This window comes from Pseudogymnoascus destructans, assembly GCF_001641265.1.
Source record: "Pseudogymnoascus destructans isolate 20631-21 unplaced genomic scaffold scaffold_1, whole genome shotgun sequence".
NCBI lineage: Eukaryota > Fungi > Ascomycota > Leotiomycetes > Thelebolales > Thelebolaceae > Pseudogymnoascus > Pseudogymnoascus destructans.
This window is the reverse complement of record NW_020167520.1, coordinates 734,594-756,040: the sequence shown is the minus strand read 5'-3', so window position 1 is coordinate 756,040 and position 21,447 is coordinate 734,594. Positions and strand designations below refer to the sequence as shown.

Here is a 21,447-nt window from a genome sequence, read left to right as displayed (position 1 = left end):
CAGCTGTGGCGAGTGATTTATACTCTTGTATGTTGTATGTAGCGAGGCGGTTGTTCTAGCCGGAGAATTGGAGATGGCCGCGTCGGCGGTCACCGAAGGGTTGAGGGGTAGAGCCAGAGGACAAGATCAAAGACGCAATAAACGGAATAAACATAAATATGAATTCCAGTAGTGTACTGTTACTGTGATGTGCTGTATGTGTAGCTATGTATGTCGCACCGTTTTAGGCAAGAGGAAGACAGGAACAGAGCAAATAGATACACCAAAGCCGGCTGTGCCCGTCCAGTTAAGACAGGAGGAAGTCTTACAAGTATGCACAAACACATAAAAAGGCCGCATTCAAAAGAGATTCACACGTACATTACATATACATACATACGGATAAGTTAACTTATACTAAAAGTCTTACTTATTCATACAATCCCCGCCAAGCACATCATCATCACCACTCTATAAAACACAAATCAAACAAAGACACCCCCACTACACCGCCCCACCCGACCTTCTTCCACTTCGACCTTTAAATATCACCCCACCTCCTCCTCTTATCAACAACAACAACAACTTCACAAACCCAACCACAACACAACGCACTTCACACACTTCAACTTTCGATCCAGCTGCGGATCCAGACTCAACTACAAAACACACTTCAATCCCCTCAATCAACCCTACCAAATCAATCAAGATGTCTGCTCCTCAAGTCGGAGATGCCCTCCCGGCCGATACCACCTTCTCTTACGTCCCTTACAGCCCTGAGAACGCTGATTTCAAGGCCTGTGGCATGCCAGTGCCATACAATGCGTCCAAGGGTATGTCGTCTCCGTCGATGCTTCGTTCAACTCACCTTCACCTCGATACTAGCTCCCAGGACTCCCCCTCACCTTCACCTCGATACTAGCTCCCAGGACTCCCCCTCACTTACCCCGATCTGCCTTTTGAACCCCTCCCCTACTACAACTTCACCTCTACTACGGATCTCAAAGCTAACCCCCCCCCCCAACAACAGAATGGGCCAACAAGAAGGTCGTCCTCTTCTCAGTCCCTGGTGCCTTCACCCCCACCTGCTCCGTCTCCCACCTCCCCGGCTACCAAGCCGCGCTCCCCGAGCTGAAGGCCAAGGGCGTCGACATCGTCGCCGTCGTCGCCTCCAACGACCCGTGGGTCATGTCCGCCTGGGCCAAGGCCTCGGGCGTCAAGGACGACAGCATCCTGTTCCTGAGCGATACCGATACCAAGCTTGCTTCTGCGTGGGGATGGGCTGCGGGCGGACGCACTGGGCGCTGGGCTGTTGTGTTGGAGAATGGGAAGGTGACTTATGCGGGTAAGGAGGAGGGACAGGGCGTCACTGTTAGTGGTGCTGAGGCTGTTCTTGCGAAGTTGTAGGTGGATGGTGTGGAGGTGCCTGAGCTTTGCATGGCTTTCGTGGGGGATGTGGCATGGCTTTCGTGATGAATGTGGCATGGCTTTCATGGAGAATCGCAGGAGGTAGATGATACAGTGGTGGACAATTAAGTCTCCTCAGGGATTTCTACAATAGAGAACTCTGCTCTTCATTCTACTCGAGCAGTATGTGATCTCTGAGATTTTATCTTGACGAAGAAAGTGGTTTGTTGGCGGTGATTACGCCTCATCTCGCCCCGCACCTAGTAGATTTATCTCACCCACCACTAGGCTGCGCACTGGGTACTCACGAGTCGAGTAGTAGAATTTTTACTCACCCAGCTGAGTTACTCGCTCATGTCCCGAGTATTGTTGAATGAGGATTACTCACTTGCTGAGTACCTAGTATGGGTCTTGGCAACTCAGTTATATCACGTGTTTGATTAGCCATTACTTATGTTAAAAACGGGGTGCGACTTCATTGATCAAGACGCCATAACTCCAACTCCATTCCCATATTGTTGATGTCCTATTCCACACTATAACCTTTGGCCTTTAGGTACCAGGTTACCAGATGGTTGCCAGAACTCATCTGACCTTCATTCCTGGGTGAGAGACATTTCCATCGATTAAGCCCACAGCTTAAACATCATATCCTGCAAACGCCGAACCAATATCATACCCTTTGCCTGAATTGTCACTCTCTTCGCATGAATAGCGAGGAGGTTTGTCACTATAACTGTTAGTATGTCCCTGTCACTATGTTTAAACATCATACTCTCAAATTCTCGAATGAGGAAGCATTCAGCAGCTTCCTAAAGAGCTAGGATAGCAGATTGCTGGAAGCGAAGATTGGACTTGAAGTCTTCTGTGATTTCCCTAACAAGAGGAATGGGAGCTAGTATCAAGTTTCTGTCTTCTGATATCGCGGAGAGCCTTGGTGCCTATATGTTTATTAGAGAGTTCTGGTAATCCTCTGGTAATCCTCTGGTAATCCTCTTACTAGACTTTGTGCAGCGCGTGGCCTTCTGAGCATGATTGTTGCTAGCTTGAGATGAGCAAACTGGAGCTTTTCTTGCTGTGCCCACAGCCTTTTCCTGTCCCTTTCCGCCAAGCCCAGAGCCAGCCCGTAATCCAAGTGGCATCCTTGGTGCTATGCCGCCAGTTGATCTCCTAGCAGTTTGCTTGGTACGAGTCATTTGCTAATATCAAGGTGAGTTAGTAAAGTAAACACAAGATAAAGAAGTAGATCAAAAGATATGTGTACTTACAGTGAGTTTGTAGAAAGAATATTGCAGAAGAAGAGTATAGTAAAGAGGTAGAGGTTGAAAGGTATGTGTTTTATATGAAGGTGCGCATTGTGGTGTTGTTTTTGGAACAGTAATTCTTTGTAGGTGAATATTCCTTCACAAATATTTTTGTTTGCAACTTTAAAATAACCATGACCTTAGAACCACCTTCCTTGGTTACTCTCCGATCTACACATTCTTCTTCCCTTTTGAGCCTTTACCTCTTCACTAGGACTTCAACTAAGTTTATTATCTTGATTCTATAGCCAGAACTTCTGGAGATCTCTGCTAATCACGTGTTTAGTTAGTATGGCGAAACTCAAGGCACATGAAGAACTCTCCACTAATGCGAATACTATCAAAGCTCGCAACTGCGTCTCCAACCTTACTGAAGATGAGAAGGCTGTTCACTTAGCACTCAAGGCTGACCATGCTGATCTGAGCTACTACTTAAAGAAGTTATATAAGTCTGCAAAGTGTAAGGATGCCTCCTTACCTAGATACTCGAAGAACCCGCCTCAGAGCTGTTACGGTCACCACAAGCATGAAATCCGACTCGGTGTGGTTTCGGACCAGTAGAGGAGGACATAGCGAGTTACACTATAGTGGGGGACAGTAAGGGTGTAGGGTTCAGGGTCGATGCGGACCTGTTGCGGTGGAAGGTTCAGGGCTAGGGTTGGGATAACCGAGTCGGGCCCGTTTCGGGTACTTAAGGAAACAAACTTAACGGGGTTCCCCCTTCATCTTTTTTGTATCCTTCGTAGTAGACCTATAGGATAGCATCCTTTTAGCCTCCAACTCGCACTCTCATATGCTATTACTGTGAGCTGGGTGCCCTGTGTCATTACACAAAGTATATCGCTGCCTCTACTGAAGACAAGACACGTCTACAGAATGAATTGAAGGTTGAGCGTATTTGTGTTCGGTAAGTTCCTTCTGGTAATCTCTGGTAGCCTCAATCTAACTATAAACAGGACTGAGAAGGGTACCCATGCATCTTGCATTGCGAATCAGAAAGTCAAGAATATTAGCGCCTCTTCTTCTCCACAAGCCCCACCATCTACTCCGCCCAAACAACTTCTGTCTGAGCTTGCTGCATTTGAGGGTATCTCAAGTATTCCAATCGATGACAATCATAACAGCGAATGGGAGGATACTGAGGTTGAAGACGATTTGGAGTTGGAGCTTATGTTACAGCGCGAGATATTTTAAATGACGAGGCTGTTCTACCAGATGAGCTTTCCGATGAAGAGATCACTAGCACCCAGGCTCTCTTAACTCAAGCGCACATTGATGTATGCTACCTCATAATCTGGTAATCTTCTGGTGATACTAATAGTTGATAGGCCCATGAAGAGTCCAATTTCCGCAAGTGGCAACATTTCTGGGATAGCTGTATCCACTCATATACGAGAAAGGCTGGAAAGCTGAGAAAGAAGCCTGAGCGTCTCTTTGAGTATATGCCGTGGATTGATGTAGAGGAAGGGTACGTCTCTGATCATCCTAGCAATCTTCTGGCAATACTAATTGTTTATTATAGCACTTTTCACGAGGTTATCCCACCACATAAATATTTCTGTTTGTACGAGCAGGCAGTTTGGAAAGTGGGCCTAATTACCAGGACCTGTGCAGTGGTATCCAAAGTCTTACAATCTTGTCGACAATGGATGGTTGCAAATATCCACTCATAGTTCTAGCTTCAAAGAGGCGTTCTTACTTGTCTACTCTAAGAAGTTTGATAAGGAAAAGTGGGCTAAGGTATCAGCTGCACAGGATATGTTGTTCCTGGAGCTAGAGTAGAGGAGAACTTGAGTTGCTAAAGTTATAGCGCTGGAGTACCTTTCGCGTTGGAAAACCAGGTATTTAAGTACTTCATCGTAGCCAGACTTCTGGTAACCTTCTGATAATCGAGCAATTTGCCAAATGCCATCTCAATACTCAGAGTTGTTTGATTCTGACAGTATTCTCAGACTCTTTTCCGTCTTCTCAACGACTATCCTCATTAAATCAAGTCTGTAAGGACACAGGGCACCCAGCTCACAGTAATAGCATATGAGAGTGCGAGTCAGAGGCTAAACGGATGCTATCCTATAGGTCTACTATGAAGGATACAAAAAAGATGAAGAGAGGAACCCCCGTTGGGTCAATCTCCTTAAGTACCCGAAACGGGTCCGCCTCAGCTAACCTGCCTTAACTCTTATCATGTGACCGTAACCTGCCCGACTCAGATCATTTCCATCACTGAGGGACAGGCATCCTTACAAAGTCTCAAGCAAGGTGGAGGGATGTTCTTAAGCATATATAATAGATAATAGCGTTCTAATAATCTTCTGATAATCATGGTACTTAGATAGAGGAATATACATGATTCGTTCTCACAGCTTACTAGAGATGGCGAGAGTGATGCTAATAGATGTAATACTTTAACTTAACCATAAAACAGTATTAATCGTATGAGGGACTGTTCACATGATGCATAAATCTTACACGTGATAGCCGAGTACTCACCGGGTTTTTACAGAGTAACTGAGTATTGACCTCACTCACCGAGTCGAGTAAAAGGTTCAGCTACTCACCCAGCTGAGTAACCCACTGAGCGAGTGAGCCGAGTATTGAGCGAGTAGTGCGCAGCCTACCCACCACCAGTAGCTCGATCACTCCCAATTACCCCCCCAACCTTATCCCAGAGCCCCAAATAAACCTATCAACCTTCAATCTCTCACCGCCATAACTCTTATCCCCAGTCCCAAGCTCTACGGGTAGTAGCGGTGCGCGGCGGGATGGGTGAGTTTGTAACGTCATAGCCTTGGCACCGCGCCTATACACCCCGCCGACGCCGATTCTCCGTGGACAGGGACTTTAAACAAATTAAATGCAGCACAGGCACTATAAACAGCCAAAACGAGGTTTCCAAAACATCAAACCAAAAGCTAAGTCTTTCGCTCAGAATAGATCTCTTCGTCTTGCCGTGCAATCCATGTTACATACATGCTTCGGTTTCGGATGTTCGAGGGAGGTTTGGATGCTTGTTCGGGTGGTTATTATGAAGCGACGGCCAAGATTCATCGTTTTTTCCTAACCCGGCACAGCAGTACATATTCAATCATACTCGAAGAACAAGCACATACGACCATAGACTCAAGACAACTCGAAATCTCTACTGGAGGTGGTCGCTGAATAAGACGACTTTGAAGTTTCTGTTGGTGGAAACTTAACTAATCACAAGGCCTGCATGCCTACTACAGGGTATATATCATTCTTTCCACGATGGCTCCTTGCAGGGCAAAGTACAGGATATACTGTTCTTTTGCCGTTAATAAATACGGTGGCTCTTTAGGACCTGCATGCATATGCTTCCAACTGACTACATCTCCTGAACACGAAAATCTCCTCCGTTCATAATAGCCTCATCTCGCACCGCGGCAATGGAACAGCACGAAAAGATTGTCAACAGCGTGGCTGCTGCAGTCCAAGGCTTCTCAGAACGTGGGGAACCGTACCGCATCTTTCACGGCTCTAGTAACTCTACTCGTCCGCGCGTCTCGACCAACACCATCGATATAAGCGCCCTATCCAATGTAGTCTTGATCGATGAGAAGAAGCACACAACGCTTGTTGAACCCAACGTACCCATGGATCGCCTTGTTGAAGCGCCTTGTTGAAGCAACTCTACCCTACGGCCTTGTCCCCCCAGTTGTCATGGTCGGTTGCGGCACTGGCTACACAGCCTAGCGGAGAAATAGATGTCATCGTCTCAACGGTATGCCCTGGAGCCTGCAAATCAGAACTTGCACGAGACTTTGCGGTTGGATTTGCTGCTTCCGCTGGAGTCCGCTTATATGGTGCGATTTTCAGCAAGTCTCCAGAAGAGGGTGCGAGGGTATACGTCTCGGCGGCCGCGTTGGGTCCGGAATGCCATGGGGGCTGGTACAAGATCACAGCCTTGACAACGTAAGTTATACTCCTCATACTTTAACAGCTTTGTTTACAGAATCTAATCATCTATATAATAGGCCAGGAGAGCTTGTAACTAGTAGCGAGGGGGTCGAGATACAGGATAATGTATGGAGTGAGATAATAGAGGAACTCCGCGCCAAGGTGCCAGAAGTATCAAGATGTCTATAAGTGGTATTGGGGGACGGACAGTATTACTTGGATCCGTCATATGTTTGTTCTTGGATATAATTCGACAATTATTCATATAACAATTCCTTGCCTCAGTACAGTAAAATCTTCATAACGCGATACTCGGTGTTCCACCCACTCGCTTCGCTCGTAGGTGGCGACAGCGATCTGTGCACGCGACAGCGATATGTGCATGTACACCGCCACTTTGATACATAGATGAAATAATAATATTTGTCGTAACAACAACCCTCTACGATGCCTTTGAATAGCGATCCAAGTCGAGCTGACCGTCTTATGAGGCCTGAAACAACCAGATACTTATACAATTACTTGGGTTGCCCGCAAGTTTAATGTCAACCGTGAGACACTCCGACGACACATTACTACCCCTCTCCTTCCCCGCGGGGGTCAAAACCGAGTTTTATCTCAAGAACAAGATACTGCAGTTTGTCAATTTATATATGACCAACTTAAGCGTGGGGTTCCTGCAAACCGATCAATGGTTTTACGGGCTGTTGCAGACTTGCGACCCGATCGTACGATCCCATCGCAACGGTGGTTACAACGCTTCCTTAAGGCACACCCTGAATTCCACTCGATTCATACGAAGACTTTAAATACGCATAGAAAGCAAGCACAAAAGAAAGAGGTGTTTGAGGAAATTTTCCTTACATATAACGCACTTATTACAAAACACAACATTAAGCCATATAACTTATGGAATGTTGACGAGACTGGCTACATGATTGGATGTTATAAATCTACAGCTGTTATTGTGCCGATTGGCATAAAGCAATGGACTGTTGATAATCCTGAGAATCGGCTCTCTGTTACTGTGATTGAGGGAGTAAATGCAAGTGGTACAGCAATTGCAGAAGCCATTATCATTCCGGGGAAACTTCATATGGACTCATGGTATAATGATAACCTTGAGCCAAATGCTCTTGTTATCGTTAATGAGAGTGGGTATTCAAACGACGACATTGCAATTCAATACCTCATGCATTTTATTCAACTATTTGCAGAGCATATGGCACCAGACGACACCCGCCTCCTATTACTCGACGGCCATGACTCTCATAAAACGGAGCGCTTTCTCACATTAGCAGAAGAGCATAACATTGTTATTTGCTGCCTTCCTGCTCATACTACGCATCTACTACAACCTCTTGATGTAGCAGTTTTTAAGCAGTGCAAACACTTCCATCAAAAGGCACTTGATCAAGCAGTACGTAGCTATGACTATGAGTATAAGCTACGTACGTTCCTTTCCGACCTTCCACAAATCTGACGGCAATCCTTAACTGTCCGGACAATTCAATCAGGTTGGAGAAATGCAGGACTATATCCATATAATCCTCCACTAGTAATTGATAAAATACAAGAGACCCGGAATCAAACACCAGACTATGAGCCATTTGCTTCATACGACCTTATCTCAACTCCAAAAACTAGTGTGCAAACTATACAGGCAGTTAAACATTGGCAGAAGAGAGTAGAGGCAGCTTTCTCATCACCGTCAAGAGAAGGGTTTCAATCATTTGCACGTGGAACTACAGTTGTTTTACATCGGGCTGAGCTCTATAAGACCGAGCTTGACATTGTTACCTTACGGTCAGCAGAGCAGAAAACAGCAAAGGCAAGGGCACGGAAATCACTACAGAAGGGGGGGCAGTTATATGCATCAGACGCCCGACTGTTACATGAGGAGAAGGAAGCAAAATTACAAGCAAAGGCAGAGGCAAGAGTAGCAAAGGAATCAAAGCAAGTAGTAAAGCAGCTACAGGTGCAACAACGGAAAATTGAAATTGAAGAGCGAAGGGTTGAGAGGAAGAGGGTAGCAGAGCAGAAGAAGGTTGGGTTAAAATCCAAAGTGATAATTTTACGGTATGGTAAGGATCATAGTGATAGTAACATTGAGATTAGTAGCGACAGTAGTAGTGGAGATAGTGATAGTAGCTCTATTGATTTTATTATTTAATTATATAGTTACATAGTTGCTATATGAGGCTTATTTCTTTCATTTTGTGTGTTGCACATATCGCTGTCGCGTGCACAGATCGCTGTCGCCACCTACGAGCAAAGCGAGTGGGTGGAACACCGAGTACACGATTACGCGATAATCACGACAACACGATATTTTTCCTGGGAATCTTTGATTTCTCATACAAATCACGATATACAGAATATCAAGTCCTATTACGTCAATATCGTGTTATAGTATTCCTGTGTCCTTTTGTCGAAATGCCTCTAAAAAAAGCAGCAGGCGATCACAAATGAGCAGCGACATGCACTCCGAAGCTGGCACCGAAGCCAATATCCTCGACCGTCTCAGAAAGCCTGTATCGAATGGTTCTTCAGCCAATATAACCACCGTCTTACCCAGTCAACAGTCTCTACATCTCTTGGCCCTCGATACGACAAAGTCGACAGTATCCAGCAGACTCCTACACACCAGGCCAAAGCTTGTCGACAGAAAGCGCCAGCCTGGTCACTTCTTGAAGCAGTCCTTTACGACTGGCAGAGGCTTGTAGAGGAACGTGGGGCTATTACAACAACAGAGATTCTACAGAAGAAGGCGAAGGAGATCTGGGAACAGCTTCCTGAATAGCCTACACCAGAGTTCAGTTACGGCTGGATCATGTAAGGATGCCTGTCCATCAGTGACGGAAAGGATATGAGTCGGGCAGGTTACGGTCACATGATAAAAGCTAAGGCAGGTTAGCCGAGTCGGACCCGTTTCGGGTACTTAAGGGGATTGACCCAACGGGGTCCCTCTCCCTCAGTGACGGAAGGTATCTGAGTCATACAAGTCACAGTCATGTGGTGAGAGTGAAGGCTGTAAGGATGCCTCCTTACCTAGATACTCAAAGAACCTGCCTCAGAGCTGTTACGGTCACTACAAGCATGAAATCCGACTCGGTGTGGTTTCGAACCAGTAGAGGAGCATATAGCGAGTTACACTATAGTGGGGGACGGTAAGGGTGTAGGGTTCAGGGTTGATGCAGACCTGTTGCGGTGGAAGGTTCAGGGCTAAGGTTGGGATAACCGAGTCGGGCCCGTTTCAGGTACTTAAGGAAACAGACTCAACGGGGTTCCCCTTTCATCTTTTTTGTATCCTTCGTAGTAGACCTATAGGATAGCATCCGTTTAGCCTCCGACTCGCACTCTCATATGCTATTACTGTGAGCTGGGTGCCCCGTGTCCTTACAAAGGCAGGTTAGCCGAGTCGGACCCGTTTCGGGTACTTAAGGAGATTGACCCAACGGGGGTTCCTCTCTTCATCTTTTTTGTATCCTTCATAGTAGACCTATAGGATAGCATCCGTTTAGCCTCCGACTCGCAATCTCATATGCTATTACTGTGAGCTGGGTGCCCTGTGTCCTTACAGATCATTAATTTCAGAAAAAGGCATAACATACGAGTTCACATCCAACACGGTGAAGCAGGGTCAGTTAGTGAGACTGCAGAAGAAGAGATGCGAGCTATTCAGACTATTGCTGGGGATTTTGAGGAGGACAATATCTATAACATGGATGAGACAGGGCTTTTCTGGAAGATGTCCCCTTCAAGAGGGTTGTCATCAACGTCAAGACCTGGAAGAAAGCATAACAAAGCTCGAATCACTGTTGTTATTTGTACAAATGCTTCTGGATCAGATTGGTTTCCTCTATGGTTTATTGGGCATGCAAAAACACCAAGAGCTCTTTGAAACGTTAATATAGGATCTATGGGAGGAGTTTGGAAGTCAAACAAGAAAGCTTGGATGAATCAGTTCCTTATGGTTGAATGGTTACAAGCCTTTTACTTACATATCGGCACAACGAGGAGTGTACTTCTTACCATGGACAACTTCTTAGCACATATTGCTGCTATTGAAGCAGCTCCACCTCCTTCAAATATTCGAATTCTCTGGCTTCCTCCAAACTCAACAAGTCGATTTCAACCCCTTGATCAAGGTATTATTGCCTCCCTTAAAGCCCATTACCGTCGACAGTGGCTTGAATACATGCTTAATGCATTTGAGAATAACATGAATCCCTTCAACTCTATTAACTTACACTTCGCTATTCGCTGGCTTCTTCAGTCCTGGCATCATGATGTTACAGATACAACAATATGTAACTGCTTCCGAAAAAGCACAATGCTTCAAAACCCAATACAGCTTTCAATCCAATCTCTTCCAGCACTCGACAACTTGTACAATCAAGTACGAAACTCTGGGCAAATTCATGACGCTATGGATATTGCAAACTTCCTTAATCCAAGTGAAGAAAATATACATGGTAGTGAAGAGCAGGATCAAGATCAAGAGGCATTACAAGAAGTTCTTTCACATTATACTCAAGATGTTGAGGATCCTGGAGCTCAAGATGATGACGAAAGCAGTGAGCAAGTCTTGCTGCCTGTGCTAACAACTCAGTCAGCTTTACAAGCCACACAAGTTCTGATTGAGTTTCTTGAGGCTGGGAATAGTGGCGTATTAAGTACGGAGTATTTAAGAACTTTAGAACAGCTTGAGCGGCTTGTCAAGGTTAAGCAGGCAAATGAGGGCATTCAAGGCACTTTGGACAGTTGGATAACGTAGTCACGTGTATTTGATACCGCGATAATCTTGTTAACACAATATGAAATTACGGGATGCTATCCATCGTGTTATCGAGATTTTACTGTACTCGTGCGGCCTAAAAGTCTGAAGAGAGACCATGCATCACCGCAGTGTTTACAGAAACTGTAAGTAAAATAAATGCTCCGAATCACTCAGGGCTATAGTGTCCCAAGTTAGTTACCAAAAAATATAGCAAACATAATAATTCCTATCAACTTAAATACTAGTGTTAATTTCTCTGCTGCACATGGTCCTACTTCAGACTTTAGATGGGGTTGGAAATGTTAGAGATAAGATTAGATTAGATCCCAACGCGCCTAACTTTTTGCTCTCGCTGAGCAACCCAAACCACGACCGCCTCAGAGCAACCCCAGCTCCACCAACCCTCCAATGGCACCAGGAGACACCCCAAAGCCGAATCAAGCTCCAGGCAAGCCCACAAAACGCAAATATGCCCACCCGAACCCGAACCACAAGCCCAACACCTCCCGTGTCCCCAAGCGCCAAAAGACCTTCCACGCGCGACAGATCCTCACCCAAGCCTCCGAACCCTCCCTCTCCGCCGGCGAGCTAAACCTTGCCTCCTTCCTGAAGGCGCGCGAATTTGAGATCACCGCCCTAGAAGATGGCATGCGCCGTGCAAAGGGCGCGCTGACGCAGCGGGCGTTCCAGCAAGTGCCGTGGGAGATGCGGCGGCGCACGGCGAGCCACAATGCGAAGAGGGTGCCGAAGCGGTTGGTGCGGCGGGCGAAGAGGGAAATGAAGGAGGATAATACGCCGACTGTTGTTGCGAGGCGGCGAAGGCCGGGGACGGCGAGGGGGAGGGTGAGGAAGGAGGGGTTGGCGAGGATGAGGATGCTTGTTGCGGCAACGAGGGCGAAGAAGGAGGGGAATAAGAAGGGGGGTGGGGCGGAGACAACGGATGGGGTATTGGGGAGGAAAGCGAGACCGAAGGCTGCTACGGGAACGTTGAAGCGTCCGCCAAGGCCGGCGTCGAAATTTAGGAAGAGGCAGATTCATAAGAGCTGGTTACCGACGCATATGTACCATGCGAAGAGGGCGACTATGACGGCGCCGGGTGATCCGCTCTGGAGGTTTGCGATGCCGATTACGCCGACCCAGAAGTGTTACAGGCCTACGCATAGGGCTGGTGGGGAGAGGGGTGCGCTGGCCTGGGATATGAGTTATATGAGTACGATAGGCGTTGAAGGCACTGCTGAGGCTTTGGAGAGGGTTCTGAGAGAACTTGGTATCGGCTTCGAAGGGAAGAAAGCAGAAAAATGGAGAGAGGGGAGAAGAACTTGGAGTGGTTTACTGAGTAGAGCCGACCAAGCGCAGCGGAAGCAGATCGGGCCAGCAACTATTATCTGGTGTCCACCTCCGCCTGTAGTAGTAGAGGCTGAGGAAATACGAACCGACAAATCGAGGAAGGCCAAAAAGCTACCAAGACACCGTTTGTTGATACGGATACATCCAGCTGCGTTTCTGGAGTTGTGGGATGAGGTTCTACGTGTGTCAAAGATGCAATATCCCATTGTGCACGTGGAAGATCTACGATTCGATATTGGAAGCATAGAACTTACAGGGCCAAGTGCAACAGAGGCCCTGATCGGGACTTTACATCGTTTTGATGAACGAGCAACAGAGCACGGGAGCGTGTTCAAGTCATTAGCGGGCGTGACCAATGCCGCATCCTTACCGCCCAATGCCCTTCTCTCGTTCTCAATACTAGACCCCCGACTACGTTACCCACCTCGAAAAATAGACCTCCCCAAACCAAACGATGATAAGGCAGCATTCACACTTCTTCAAACCCTCGCCACCTGGCCCGCCGACGGACTCCCTCCATCATCATCACTATTCGACCGCGACATCAGACACAAAGCAACCCGACTCCCCTCCCAAAAAGCTTTAAACCGCCGCAAATCCCTCGCACCCCCTGGCGCCTTTCCACCCCTCACACCCAACGACCCCGCCATCCCAATTCTTCTCTATCCATCCCGAACTTCCGCCTCATCGTCCGCGCAAGGAACCTGGACTCTCCTCGCGCCCTGGAAATGCATTTCCGCGATTTGGTATTCGCTGCTACATTTTCCTCTGTCCTGCGGCGGCAACCCGCGCTTCGCGGGCCTGCAGGAGTTGCGACAGATACGGTTCGAACGTGGTGTGCCTTGGTTCCCTGGTGATTTTCCGGGGACTAATGCTGGTTGGGCGTGGGAGGAGAAGGAAAGGGCGAGGAGGAAGAAGGAGTGGGATGTGCGACCGAAGGGAAAGAAGGTTTCATGGAAAAGCTTGGATTTGGGCGCTGGACGCGTGGGAGAGGTTGGCGTCGGGTGGGCTTGTGATTTCGAAAGGCTGATGGGGTTGGAAGAGCAGGAAGAAATGGAGGGTGTGAAGGCAACGCTGAGCCCAGGTAAAGAGGCAGATGCAGTCTCGGAAACGAAGACTAGGTCAGCTCCGATCCAACAGATCGACTCGAAGGAGTTTGAAGCTCTTCTTTCGGACCCTGAACGACAGATCCCAAGCACTTCAGTGGCTACCGTCCGTGTAACTCTTTTCTCCCGCGGCGTGCCTCAGTCGTGCGCACGCATCTACCGCCTCCCTCTCATTTCCACAACTACCGAGACAGCATCGAACCCCCAAGCTACCTTAAGCACCGCCGTTGCCACCACTCCCTCATCCTCAACATCTGCCGACATCCGCGCCTCATGGCTGGCCCTCGTCCCCCCCACCACAAAGAAACCGGGAAAACCCAAACCCACCAACTCCCGTGCCACTAGACTCACGCTCACCGCCACACCAGCGGATCGCTCCCGCGCGCTCGCACAAGAGCTCGTCCAGACTCCGCCTCTACCATACCCGCCGCCAGTGCCGGAGCGCCCGCACCCGCTTGTACCAGGGGAGGAGGACCTGATTGGGTTTGTGATTACGGGGAATTTCAACCTCGCTGCTGGGGCGGGGACGGGAATTGGAGCCCTGGGTGTGGAAAGGGTTGTGGGGGGTGTGAGGGGAGGGGGGAAGTGGAAGGGGACGAGGGGAGAAAGACTCTGTGTTGTTAGAGGAGCAGGGGAGAGCGTGGGGAGGTTGGGATGGTGGGAGGTGATTTAGGGGTCGATTTGAGACCTTGACGGGGTTGGAGTGAGGAAATGTGAGCTATGGAGGATGGGTTACTTTGGCACTGTGTAGATCACGGGAAGCTATAGAAGAGGCTTCTGTAATATCATCGATTCACTTTCTGTTGACCTGTATCATTGCAACAGGTGAAGTGTCACATCACAGTTTTTCAGCTACCGACTCCATCATTTCAACATGGCCATGTGCTATTTCACAGCACCTCTCCCAAACCATCGCAACGTCAGGTACTGAGCTGTGTCGTTATGATTCCCTATTCAACTCCCCTCCATTCCACATGACGCTCAGTGCCTGTGAATGTAGACCCCAAGAGCATAAGAAACTCTTCTTTGGCCCCCTTTTCTCCTAGCTGAAGCTCCAGCCGGGTTAGCCACTTTTCAACGATGGTGTGAACCTTCTTCATCTCAACGTTCAAGTCAGCCGTAATTTGCTTAAACCCGTACGCCATGTATCTAATATACAATCAGCTTTAGCGCAACGACTATCCTGATTATGAGTTACCTTTCGAAATTCTCGTCGACATCGGAACCTGAGTTGAGCGCATCATATATTTTTAGAATATCGGGATTGTTTACCGACTGGAATAGGAAGATATTTAGTGGTGCGCTCCAAAACACTCGCCACCTCAGTTAAACTCCCTGGTTCATCCATTTCAAGCGTATCGCGGATTCCGAAATAATAAGCATCGCAGATATTGGCCACCCCTTTTACAGGATTAGTATAAGTCGAAGAGATGGTGCGTAATAACGTACCTCAATCCTTGAGTATATACCCTGTTCGAGATTACGAGGCAATTGTTTTGCGGGTTATAGATATTGAATCTGACTCTGATTTCCTTGAGGCGACCCAGAAACTTCTTAAACGCGTTGTGACGAAAAAAGAATAATTTACCGTACCAGTCGTTTGGCGCCAGAGATGGCGTTTGTTTAATATCCATATTTGGCCATCCCGCGGAGGGATTCTCTTGATCACGCATTGCCCAGCTATTAGATGCTGATAATAAAGTTCTAGGCCGTGAAAGTCAGTGTTATTAAACGTATTAGGGGATACCAGGCACTCACGGTTTGGCACATTAAATCCACCGCGTGGGTGCCCAAATGGTCGTAGTAACCCATCCTCTCGAAACCGTTGCTTGGAAATACGCATAGACGTAGATGCCTCTTTATAATACCATCGATCCCGATAGTCGACCCTCTCAGGGGCGAGTGTTGTCACAGCCGTGCGGATCTGCGTAGCATTCTCAGGCGTCATGCCATCTGTTACATCACAGAATCCTCGAAGCCGAATCGCGAAGGGTTTGGCCCGCTGGAAATTCCCAAGTTTTCGCCAGACAGCGTTTGGCGGCTTGTCTGCGATTCGGCTACATAGCTCCATAATTAATGGCTTCACTCTGTTTTGAAGGAGAGACAAGACACTTGGGGGGATTGACGTAGAATACCAGACGTGAATCAATGCCTCTGCGATGTTTGGTGGCCTGTTGGCTTCCCCAGCCATACCATAGTTAGTAGACTCTTGAGAAGTAAGAGCTAGAAGCAGCAAAATGGCGTTTCGTGCTACCACGTCAAACTCTAGATCATTCACAGTGACACTAAACTGTTGGGTCAACCCCTCTGGGAGATTCGCAATTGTTTTTACAACATGGCGGAAGTCTCCTGAGGCTGTAATACGTTGGTGTGTATAATACAACCTGAACGTAAGACTTACCCGCAAATAGCAACGCGATATCGTCTGTATAGTCAAGTCCTTCATTTCGTTCTAGATTCAAGATATCTAAAGCTGGCGTATTTCCCCACAGTAATTTTTCACCTCTGAATAGAACCTGAATATTTGAAGCCGTTGTCTCCCACGTGGGTTGGACTACACACGTGGGAGACAACGGCTTCAAATAGTAGGCAAGAAATAAGATATACATACAGGAGTCTCAAACTAGCATACTCTAGTGATCGATCTTGAGGGAGAAATCGACATGCGGCACACCTTGGTGAATCGCGCTGGTCGAGATGATATCGATATCTGCTTCGGTCAGCTAAAACTCAGCAAACAAAAAATGACTCTTCATCTTACCATTACACACATACTCCCTCACATTCTCCCTCGTGAGTCCCCCACTACACTCGAGTAGAACCCCCTTCTTCCCCTCCCACCTACCCCGTATGGCCTTCGCTGCAACCTTCAAGCCCTCACCCCCAAAGTTATCCAGCATCACCACATCCGCGCCCGCCTCAATCGCCTCATCCGCGCCCTCCTCGCTATCAACCTCGACCTCGATCTTAAGCGCGAACCCGCCCACCTTCCGCGCCGCCCTTACCGCCTCCGTTATACTCCCCCGCGCCCAAATGTGGTTATCCTTCAGCATAATCATGCTCGATAGATCATGCCTGTGCGCATCAGCCCCACCAACAAGCATCCCATACTTCTCCACCACCCGGAACCCCGGCGTTGTCTTGCGCGTTCCAGCAAGGATCCCCGTATATCCCGCGCCCCGCACCAGTTCCACCATCTCGTTACTCGCCGTTGCAACACCTGAGCACCTCGCCAGCGCATTCAGTGCCACGCGTTCGCCCAGCAGGAGCTGCCTCGTCGGCCCCGACACGGTCGCGACGCGGACAGGATTGCCTGGTGTGGGCGCAACGGCGGAGCCCTCGGACAGGTGCCAGGTGACGGTGCAGCCGCATTGGGCGAAGACTTCGGTGAAGAAGGGGACGCCGGCGAGGATGCCGTTCGATTTGGCGAAAAGGGTGGCGGTGCGAGGGGAGGAGCCGACGACGTAGCCGGCGGGGTCGAGGGAGGGGCAGTCTTCGGCGAGCCAGCTGGTGATGAGAGATTTGTAGGAGGAGGGGAGGAGATCGGCAAGATCGGGGGAGGACATGGTGGCTGTTATGGCCGTCTTAGTTGTGGCAATGCGTAGATGGGCTGTAAATTGGCTGGTGGTATGCGTTGTTGTTCTGGTGATAGTTGTAGTGGTTGTGGGATGCTGTGATGTTTGGCGCGGTTTTCGGCGGGGTCGGGTCCAGTGAAGTGGAGTCATTGTGCCCCCCAGGCGGCCGGCGGGGTCTAGCGTGGCGCCGCTGGCGATCTGCCGATGGTCACTTTGACAAACCTGACACCTTACCCCTTTTAACGCCTGTTGGTTCTCACGGTCTTGGTCGTACGGACTAGTTTCCATGGTCTCTAATTTGTGGTACGATGCTTAGGTCGCAAAAAGGTCTGGCCGTATAACAAGCAGCAGCCGCCTGCGAGCCCTATCGCCACTTTAAATGTTTTACTCGTTACAGCAACTGTGAGCAACATAAGCGCTCTTTACGACTAAATATTACAATTATTACATCGCAGTTGTAAATACTCTGGTTACTCACAGGTTGAGCTGAAAGAAGATCCTATTGCTCTCAATTGCAGCTACCAAGGCTGATAGACGTTGAACGGCACGAATCAAGAACGTAGCGTCGAGATGGAAATCAAAATAGACATGAGAAGACGTATTGTAGGGACCGGGGACTAATAGATTGTCATTGGGAAGGAGCGAAGGACAGAGGCAGTGAGACTGGGTTGAGGAAGGTGCAAATAACGAAACTAAAAAATATTCATTATATAAAGTTTCTATTCTATATACCCCTAGGGCCCAGAAAAATAGTGCATATCGAAAATAAATCCGCCAAGTGCAATACATAACATGAATAAATCGTGCGAAAATGCAAAACAAATTCCCAAATTCCCAATCGGACACCAAACCCGGCGGGCCGCTTCTACAATATACGTGTAGCTCCGCAAAAACGGGGGCCGTTTTAGCGCTCTGCTCTGCTCATCTCGAAAGAGATAAGGGAGAGGGAGTACGCTTATAAAATTATGATCCAAGAAGGAACAAAAGAGAGTAGACTACAACGCATGTCCATGTATATTCGCCTGGGCATCTCTATATGCCTCGCCCTTGTCGGTCACCTGCGTCGGGCGTCAAGGCATCGAGGACAGTCTCGCCTTTCCCCGCAGAGCTGTTGTCGGTGCTGCGCACAGTAGTCATCTCAACCACCTCATCGTCCTCGTGCCAGAAATCACGTTTTCCGCGCGCTGCGCGCACGACCCACGGTGGCAGAACGCCTCCGACGGGCTTGTACGTCCAAGGCTCCTTGTGCATCTTTCCGGGTGGGACCCAGCGGCCGCCCGAGGCCTTGTCGATGATCCAGACGGCAGTGTTGATGATGGCGTAGGTGACGATGCCGCCGATGAGGCCGTAGGCAATGGAGTAGGTGAAGGGTATGACGGCGAGGGTGACGAACGCCGGGATGGCGTCGCCGAGGTAGCGCCAGTTAATTACGGCAGCGGCCTTGCACATCATGGAGCCGACGATGACGAGGGTGCAGCCAGTGGCCCAGGGCGGGATGGAAGCAAAGATCGGGGCGAAGAAGATGGAGATGAAGAAGCAGAGGCCTGAGGTGATGGCCGTGATACCGGTCTTGCCACCTTCGGAGATGCCGGCACCGGATTCGATGAAGGCGGTTACGGGGGAAAGGCCGAAGAGGGAGCCAATTGTGATACCGAAGGCTGAGTGGGTTAGCATTTGTGGAGTACAAAGGAGAGTTGGGGATGTGGCTTACCATCGACCATATAAGCTACTGCAGAGCCTTCAAAATCCTGGGTGACAGGGTCGATCGCACCGGCAAGATGGGCCATGGAGTAGAGCGTTCCGGTACAATCCATAATATCAACATAGAGGAAAGTGATGAATGCAAGGCCAAACTGCCCACTTGCGCCACTCAAGTTCCAGTGCAGGACATTAAGCGTTTTCTCAATGGGATGGAAGGTGACCACTTGTTTGAAGAAGTCGAACATCTCATCTCCGGCAGGCGTGTGGGGGAAGTACGTGACAGCTGAGTTGCGCGGCCAGGAGGTGATCGCCACCAAAGCGATACCAGCAATAATCGCGCCCTTAACTCTGTACATAAGCAAGAGGGCAGTAAGCATGCCACCGCAGAAGATCCCGATCCACATGGTGGGAGAGCGCATCTTCGTAGAGTTCGGGCATGTGCCATCCACCATTGCGGATGCAACGCAACCAGCAAGCTCAACGGGGGTGTTCTTCGCTCCAGTGATGAGGCCGATTCCGGCGCTGTAGCCCAGGCCGATAATAGCTGATAAATTAGCATCCGCTGTATTGGTCTCAGAAGCCGACGGAACTTACTCAAGTAAAGTCCAATGCCGACAGACGAGGCCAGCTTGATGGAGCCTGGGATAGATCTCGCGAGCCATTGGCGCAGTCCCAGCAGCGAGAGTCCCACAAACACCAATCCCTCCACGAAAACTGCAGTAAGCGCGAGGTTATATGAGACAGGTCCCGATCCGTGGAAGCCGACGACTGTATATGTGAAGTAGGCGTTCAACCCCATTCCAGGCGCCAGGGCAATCGGCATGTTCGCGCAGAGTCCCATCATGACGGAGGTGAGGGCGGCAATGGCAGCGGTGCCGGTGACGAAGTCGCGGTGGATGATCGCAAGACAGGACTGGTAGCCTGGGTCGTCGTCGCAACTCGTCATGCCTGCGGGGCACTCGCAGGGGCCGCCGCTATCGGTGAGGATGGTGGAATTGACCTAGACACCGTCAGTTGTCGCTCCGAAAGTGGCTGTAGAGGAGCATACCGAGATGATGTAGGCCATGGCGAAGAAGGTCGCCAGGCCGGCTCTGATCTCCGTCAGGAAGCGCGAGTTCTTCCTCTCATAGCGCTGTGCGGTGTTAGATTCTTGCAGCACAGGCGCAGAGACCGGGTACTCACATGTCCCGAGCCCTCGAGGCGGAAGCGGCGACCGACGAAGCTCCTCGCAACGCGATCATTGATGATCTTCGCGTAGTCCTTCATGTTGGAAGTGGTGCATTAGAGAAGCTGTCCGGCGCAAACTCTGAAGTGCAAGAACAAGATCCTAGTGCCTAGGCAAGGGAAGACTGCTGTTTATGTAGAAAGTCAGCGTCTGAGAGCCGGCACTCGACGGACGCGACTATGAATATTCGGCGCGTATGAGAAAGGAGCAGCAATCGCGGTTCATGTGGCCATGAGCAGAGAGGCTTGAAGAAAATTCTGGTGACGGTTCCGGCCGAGGTGCCTTATCTCGATCTTATGCAGACCATGAAATTGGGATTAGAAATGACTTACCACGCACAGGATGCGGGACCTACAAAGGTTGTGCACGAAAAAAGCTTTTAGTTTTCTTCTGACATGAGATGAGACCAACTCGGAAGAAGTATTAAGTCGAATTAAAATGGTAGGGCTAGTAGAGCTAGTGCTTCTAGTATGGACTTCTTCGGGTGGAGTTCGGTGAGGATTCGGCCAACTAAATGTCCTAGAGTCGAATAGGGTCAGCTAGGGTGCTAAGTGCGGGGAGCAGGCACGCGAGGACCACAAGCCAATGGTTATCAGACCGGGCTCTAAGACCACTTAGAAAGCAGAAAGACAGGTACGGCGCCATAAGTTTTACGTACGGGCCGGTGCTTAAATTGATTGCAGTAAACGAGCGTTTTTTGTATGGGAAAAGCACAGATCCGTACGTATACTTTTGGGGCCATACTGTAGTAAGGAAGAGCAGCAACGTGGGGGGTGATGATTCACAAGTATGTACTACACACTTTGGCGTGTTGTAATAGAAAGCTCTTAGAACCCATAACCATTCGAACTAATCATCGCTGCTGCCAGATTCCATGCCGTGTACAATACCATACATAGAAGGTGCTGTACTCCATAACTTAACTTCTATTCTGTTGGCAACGCCGAGATAAAATGAAAATAATCAATTAAGACAGTTAAACAATTAAAAGGGTCGATAAAACAATAAAACCGACGCACTAATAAAGACTCCGATCTAGGCCAAACCTCGGCTCGTACCCCCCAACACCCTGCCACCGAACCGCCACGCGACCGCCACCCCG

The 21,447-nt window shown here is 49.0% G+C and overlaps 7 protein-coding genes across 7 annotated transcripts; 4 read left to right on the top strand and 3 right to left on the bottom strand.

Annotated features, from left to right (window-relative positions):
- The first annotated feature begins 560 nt into the window (after window positions 1-560).
- Window positions 561-1,921, top strand: VC83_00219 (uncharacterized protein). Its single transcript, XM_024463915.1, has 2 exons — window positions 561-812; window positions 1,010-1,921. Exons 1-2 carry the CDS (start codon window positions 689-691, stop codon window positions 1,384-1,386), a joined length of 501 nt encoding a protein of 166 aa, XP_024328524.1. The 5' UTR covers window positions 561-688; the 3' UTR covers window positions 1,387-1,921.
- A 922-nt stretch (window positions 1,922-2,843) lies between these two features.
- On the top strand, window positions 2,844-4,472 carry VC83_00218 (uncharacterized protein; the record flags this gene model as incomplete). Its single annotated transcript, XM_024463914.1, has 6 exons — window positions 2,844-3,150; window positions 3,549-3,597; window positions 3,647-3,777; window positions 3,870-3,967; window positions 4,019-4,158; window positions 4,370-4,472. Exons 1-6 carry the CDS (start codon window positions 2,982-2,984, stop codon window positions 4,470-4,472), a joined length of 690 nt encoding a protein of 229 aa, XP_024328523.1. The 5' UTR covers window positions 2,844-2,981.
- Window positions 4,473-6,097: 1,625 nt separating this feature from the next.
- VC83_00217 (uncharacterized protein) lies at window positions 6,098-6,797 on the top strand (the record flags this gene model as incomplete). The annotated part of the gene is made up of 3 exons (XM_024463913.1): window positions 6,098-6,298; window positions 6,367-6,623; window positions 6,686-6,797. The coding sequence occupies 3 exons, from the start codon at window positions 6,098-6,100 to the stop codon at window positions 6,795-6,797; spliced, it is 570 nt and encodes a 189-aa protein (XP_024328528.1).
- A 4,878-nt stretch (window positions 6,798-11,675) lies between these two features.
- On the top strand, window positions 11,676-14,517 carry VC83_00216 (uncharacterized protein; the record flags this gene model as incomplete). The annotated part of the gene is made up of 1 exon (XM_024463912.1): window positions 11,676-14,517. The coding sequence occupies exon 1, from the start codon at window positions 11,800-11,802 to the stop codon at window positions 14,515-14,517; it is 2,718 nt and encodes a 905-aa protein (XP_024328527.1). The 5' UTR covers window positions 11,676-11,799.
- Window positions 14,518-14,794: 277 nt separating this feature from the next.
- Window positions 14,795-15,915, bottom strand: VC83_00215 (uncharacterized protein; the record flags this gene model as incomplete). The annotated part of the gene is made up of 5 exons (XM_024463911.1): window positions 14,795-14,993; window positions 15,043-15,070; window positions 15,117-15,245; window positions 15,433-15,534; window positions 15,603-15,915. The coding sequence occupies 5 exons, from the start codon at window positions 15,913-15,915 to the stop codon at window positions 14,795-14,797; spliced, it is 771 nt and encodes a 256-aa protein (XP_024328526.1).
- Window positions 15,916-16,477: 562 nt separating this feature from the next.
- Window positions 16,478-17,521, bottom strand: VC83_00214 (uncharacterized protein; the record flags this gene model as incomplete). Its single annotated transcript, XM_024463910.1, has 2 exons — window positions 16,606-17,521; window positions 16,478-16,554 (listed from the first exon to the last, which is right to left on the bottom strand). Exons 1-2 carry the CDS (start codon window positions 17,408-17,410, stop codon window positions 16,478-16,480), a joined length of 882 nt encoding a protein of 293 aa, XP_024328525.1. The 5' UTR covers window positions 17,411-17,521.
- A 584-nt stretch (window positions 17,522-18,105) lies between these two features.
- On the bottom strand, window positions 18,106-20,815 carry VC83_00213 (uncharacterized protein). Its single transcript, XM_024463909.1, has 6 exons — window positions 20,678-20,815; window positions 20,303-20,472; window positions 20,169-20,252; window positions 19,715-20,120; window positions 19,131-19,664; window positions 18,106-19,077 (listed from the first exon to the last, which is right to left on the bottom strand). The coding sequence occupies exons 2-6, from the start codon at window positions 20,384-20,386 to the stop codon at window positions 18,452-18,454; spliced, it is 1,734 nt and encodes a 577-aa protein (XP_024328532.1). The 5' UTR covers window positions 20,387-20,472; window positions 20,678-20,815; the 3' UTR covers window positions 18,106-18,451.
- Between the last annotated feature and the right edge of the window lie 632 nt (window positions 20,816-21,447).

Coding starts and splice junctions, on each gene's coding strand:
- VC83_00219 (XM_024463915.1), top strand. CDS start 689: ATGTCTGCTCCTCAAGTCGGAGATGCCCTCCCGGCCGATACCACCTTC. Junction 813..1,009: donor GCCATACAATGCGTCCAAGG/GTATGTCGTCTC, acceptor CCCCAACAACAG/AATGGGCCAACAAGAAGGTC.
- VC83_00213 (XM_024463909.1), bottom strand. CDS start 20,386: ATGAAGGACTACGCGAAGATCATCAATGATCGCGTTGCGAGGAGCTTC. Junction 20,121..20,168: donor CCATGGCCTACATCATCTCG/GTATGCTCCTCT, acceptor GACGGTGTCTAG/GTCAATTCCACCATCCTCAC. Junction 19,665..19,714: donor CGGCATTGGACTTTACTTGA/GTAAGTTCCGTC, acceptor CTAATTTATCAG/CTATTATCGGCCTGGGCTAC.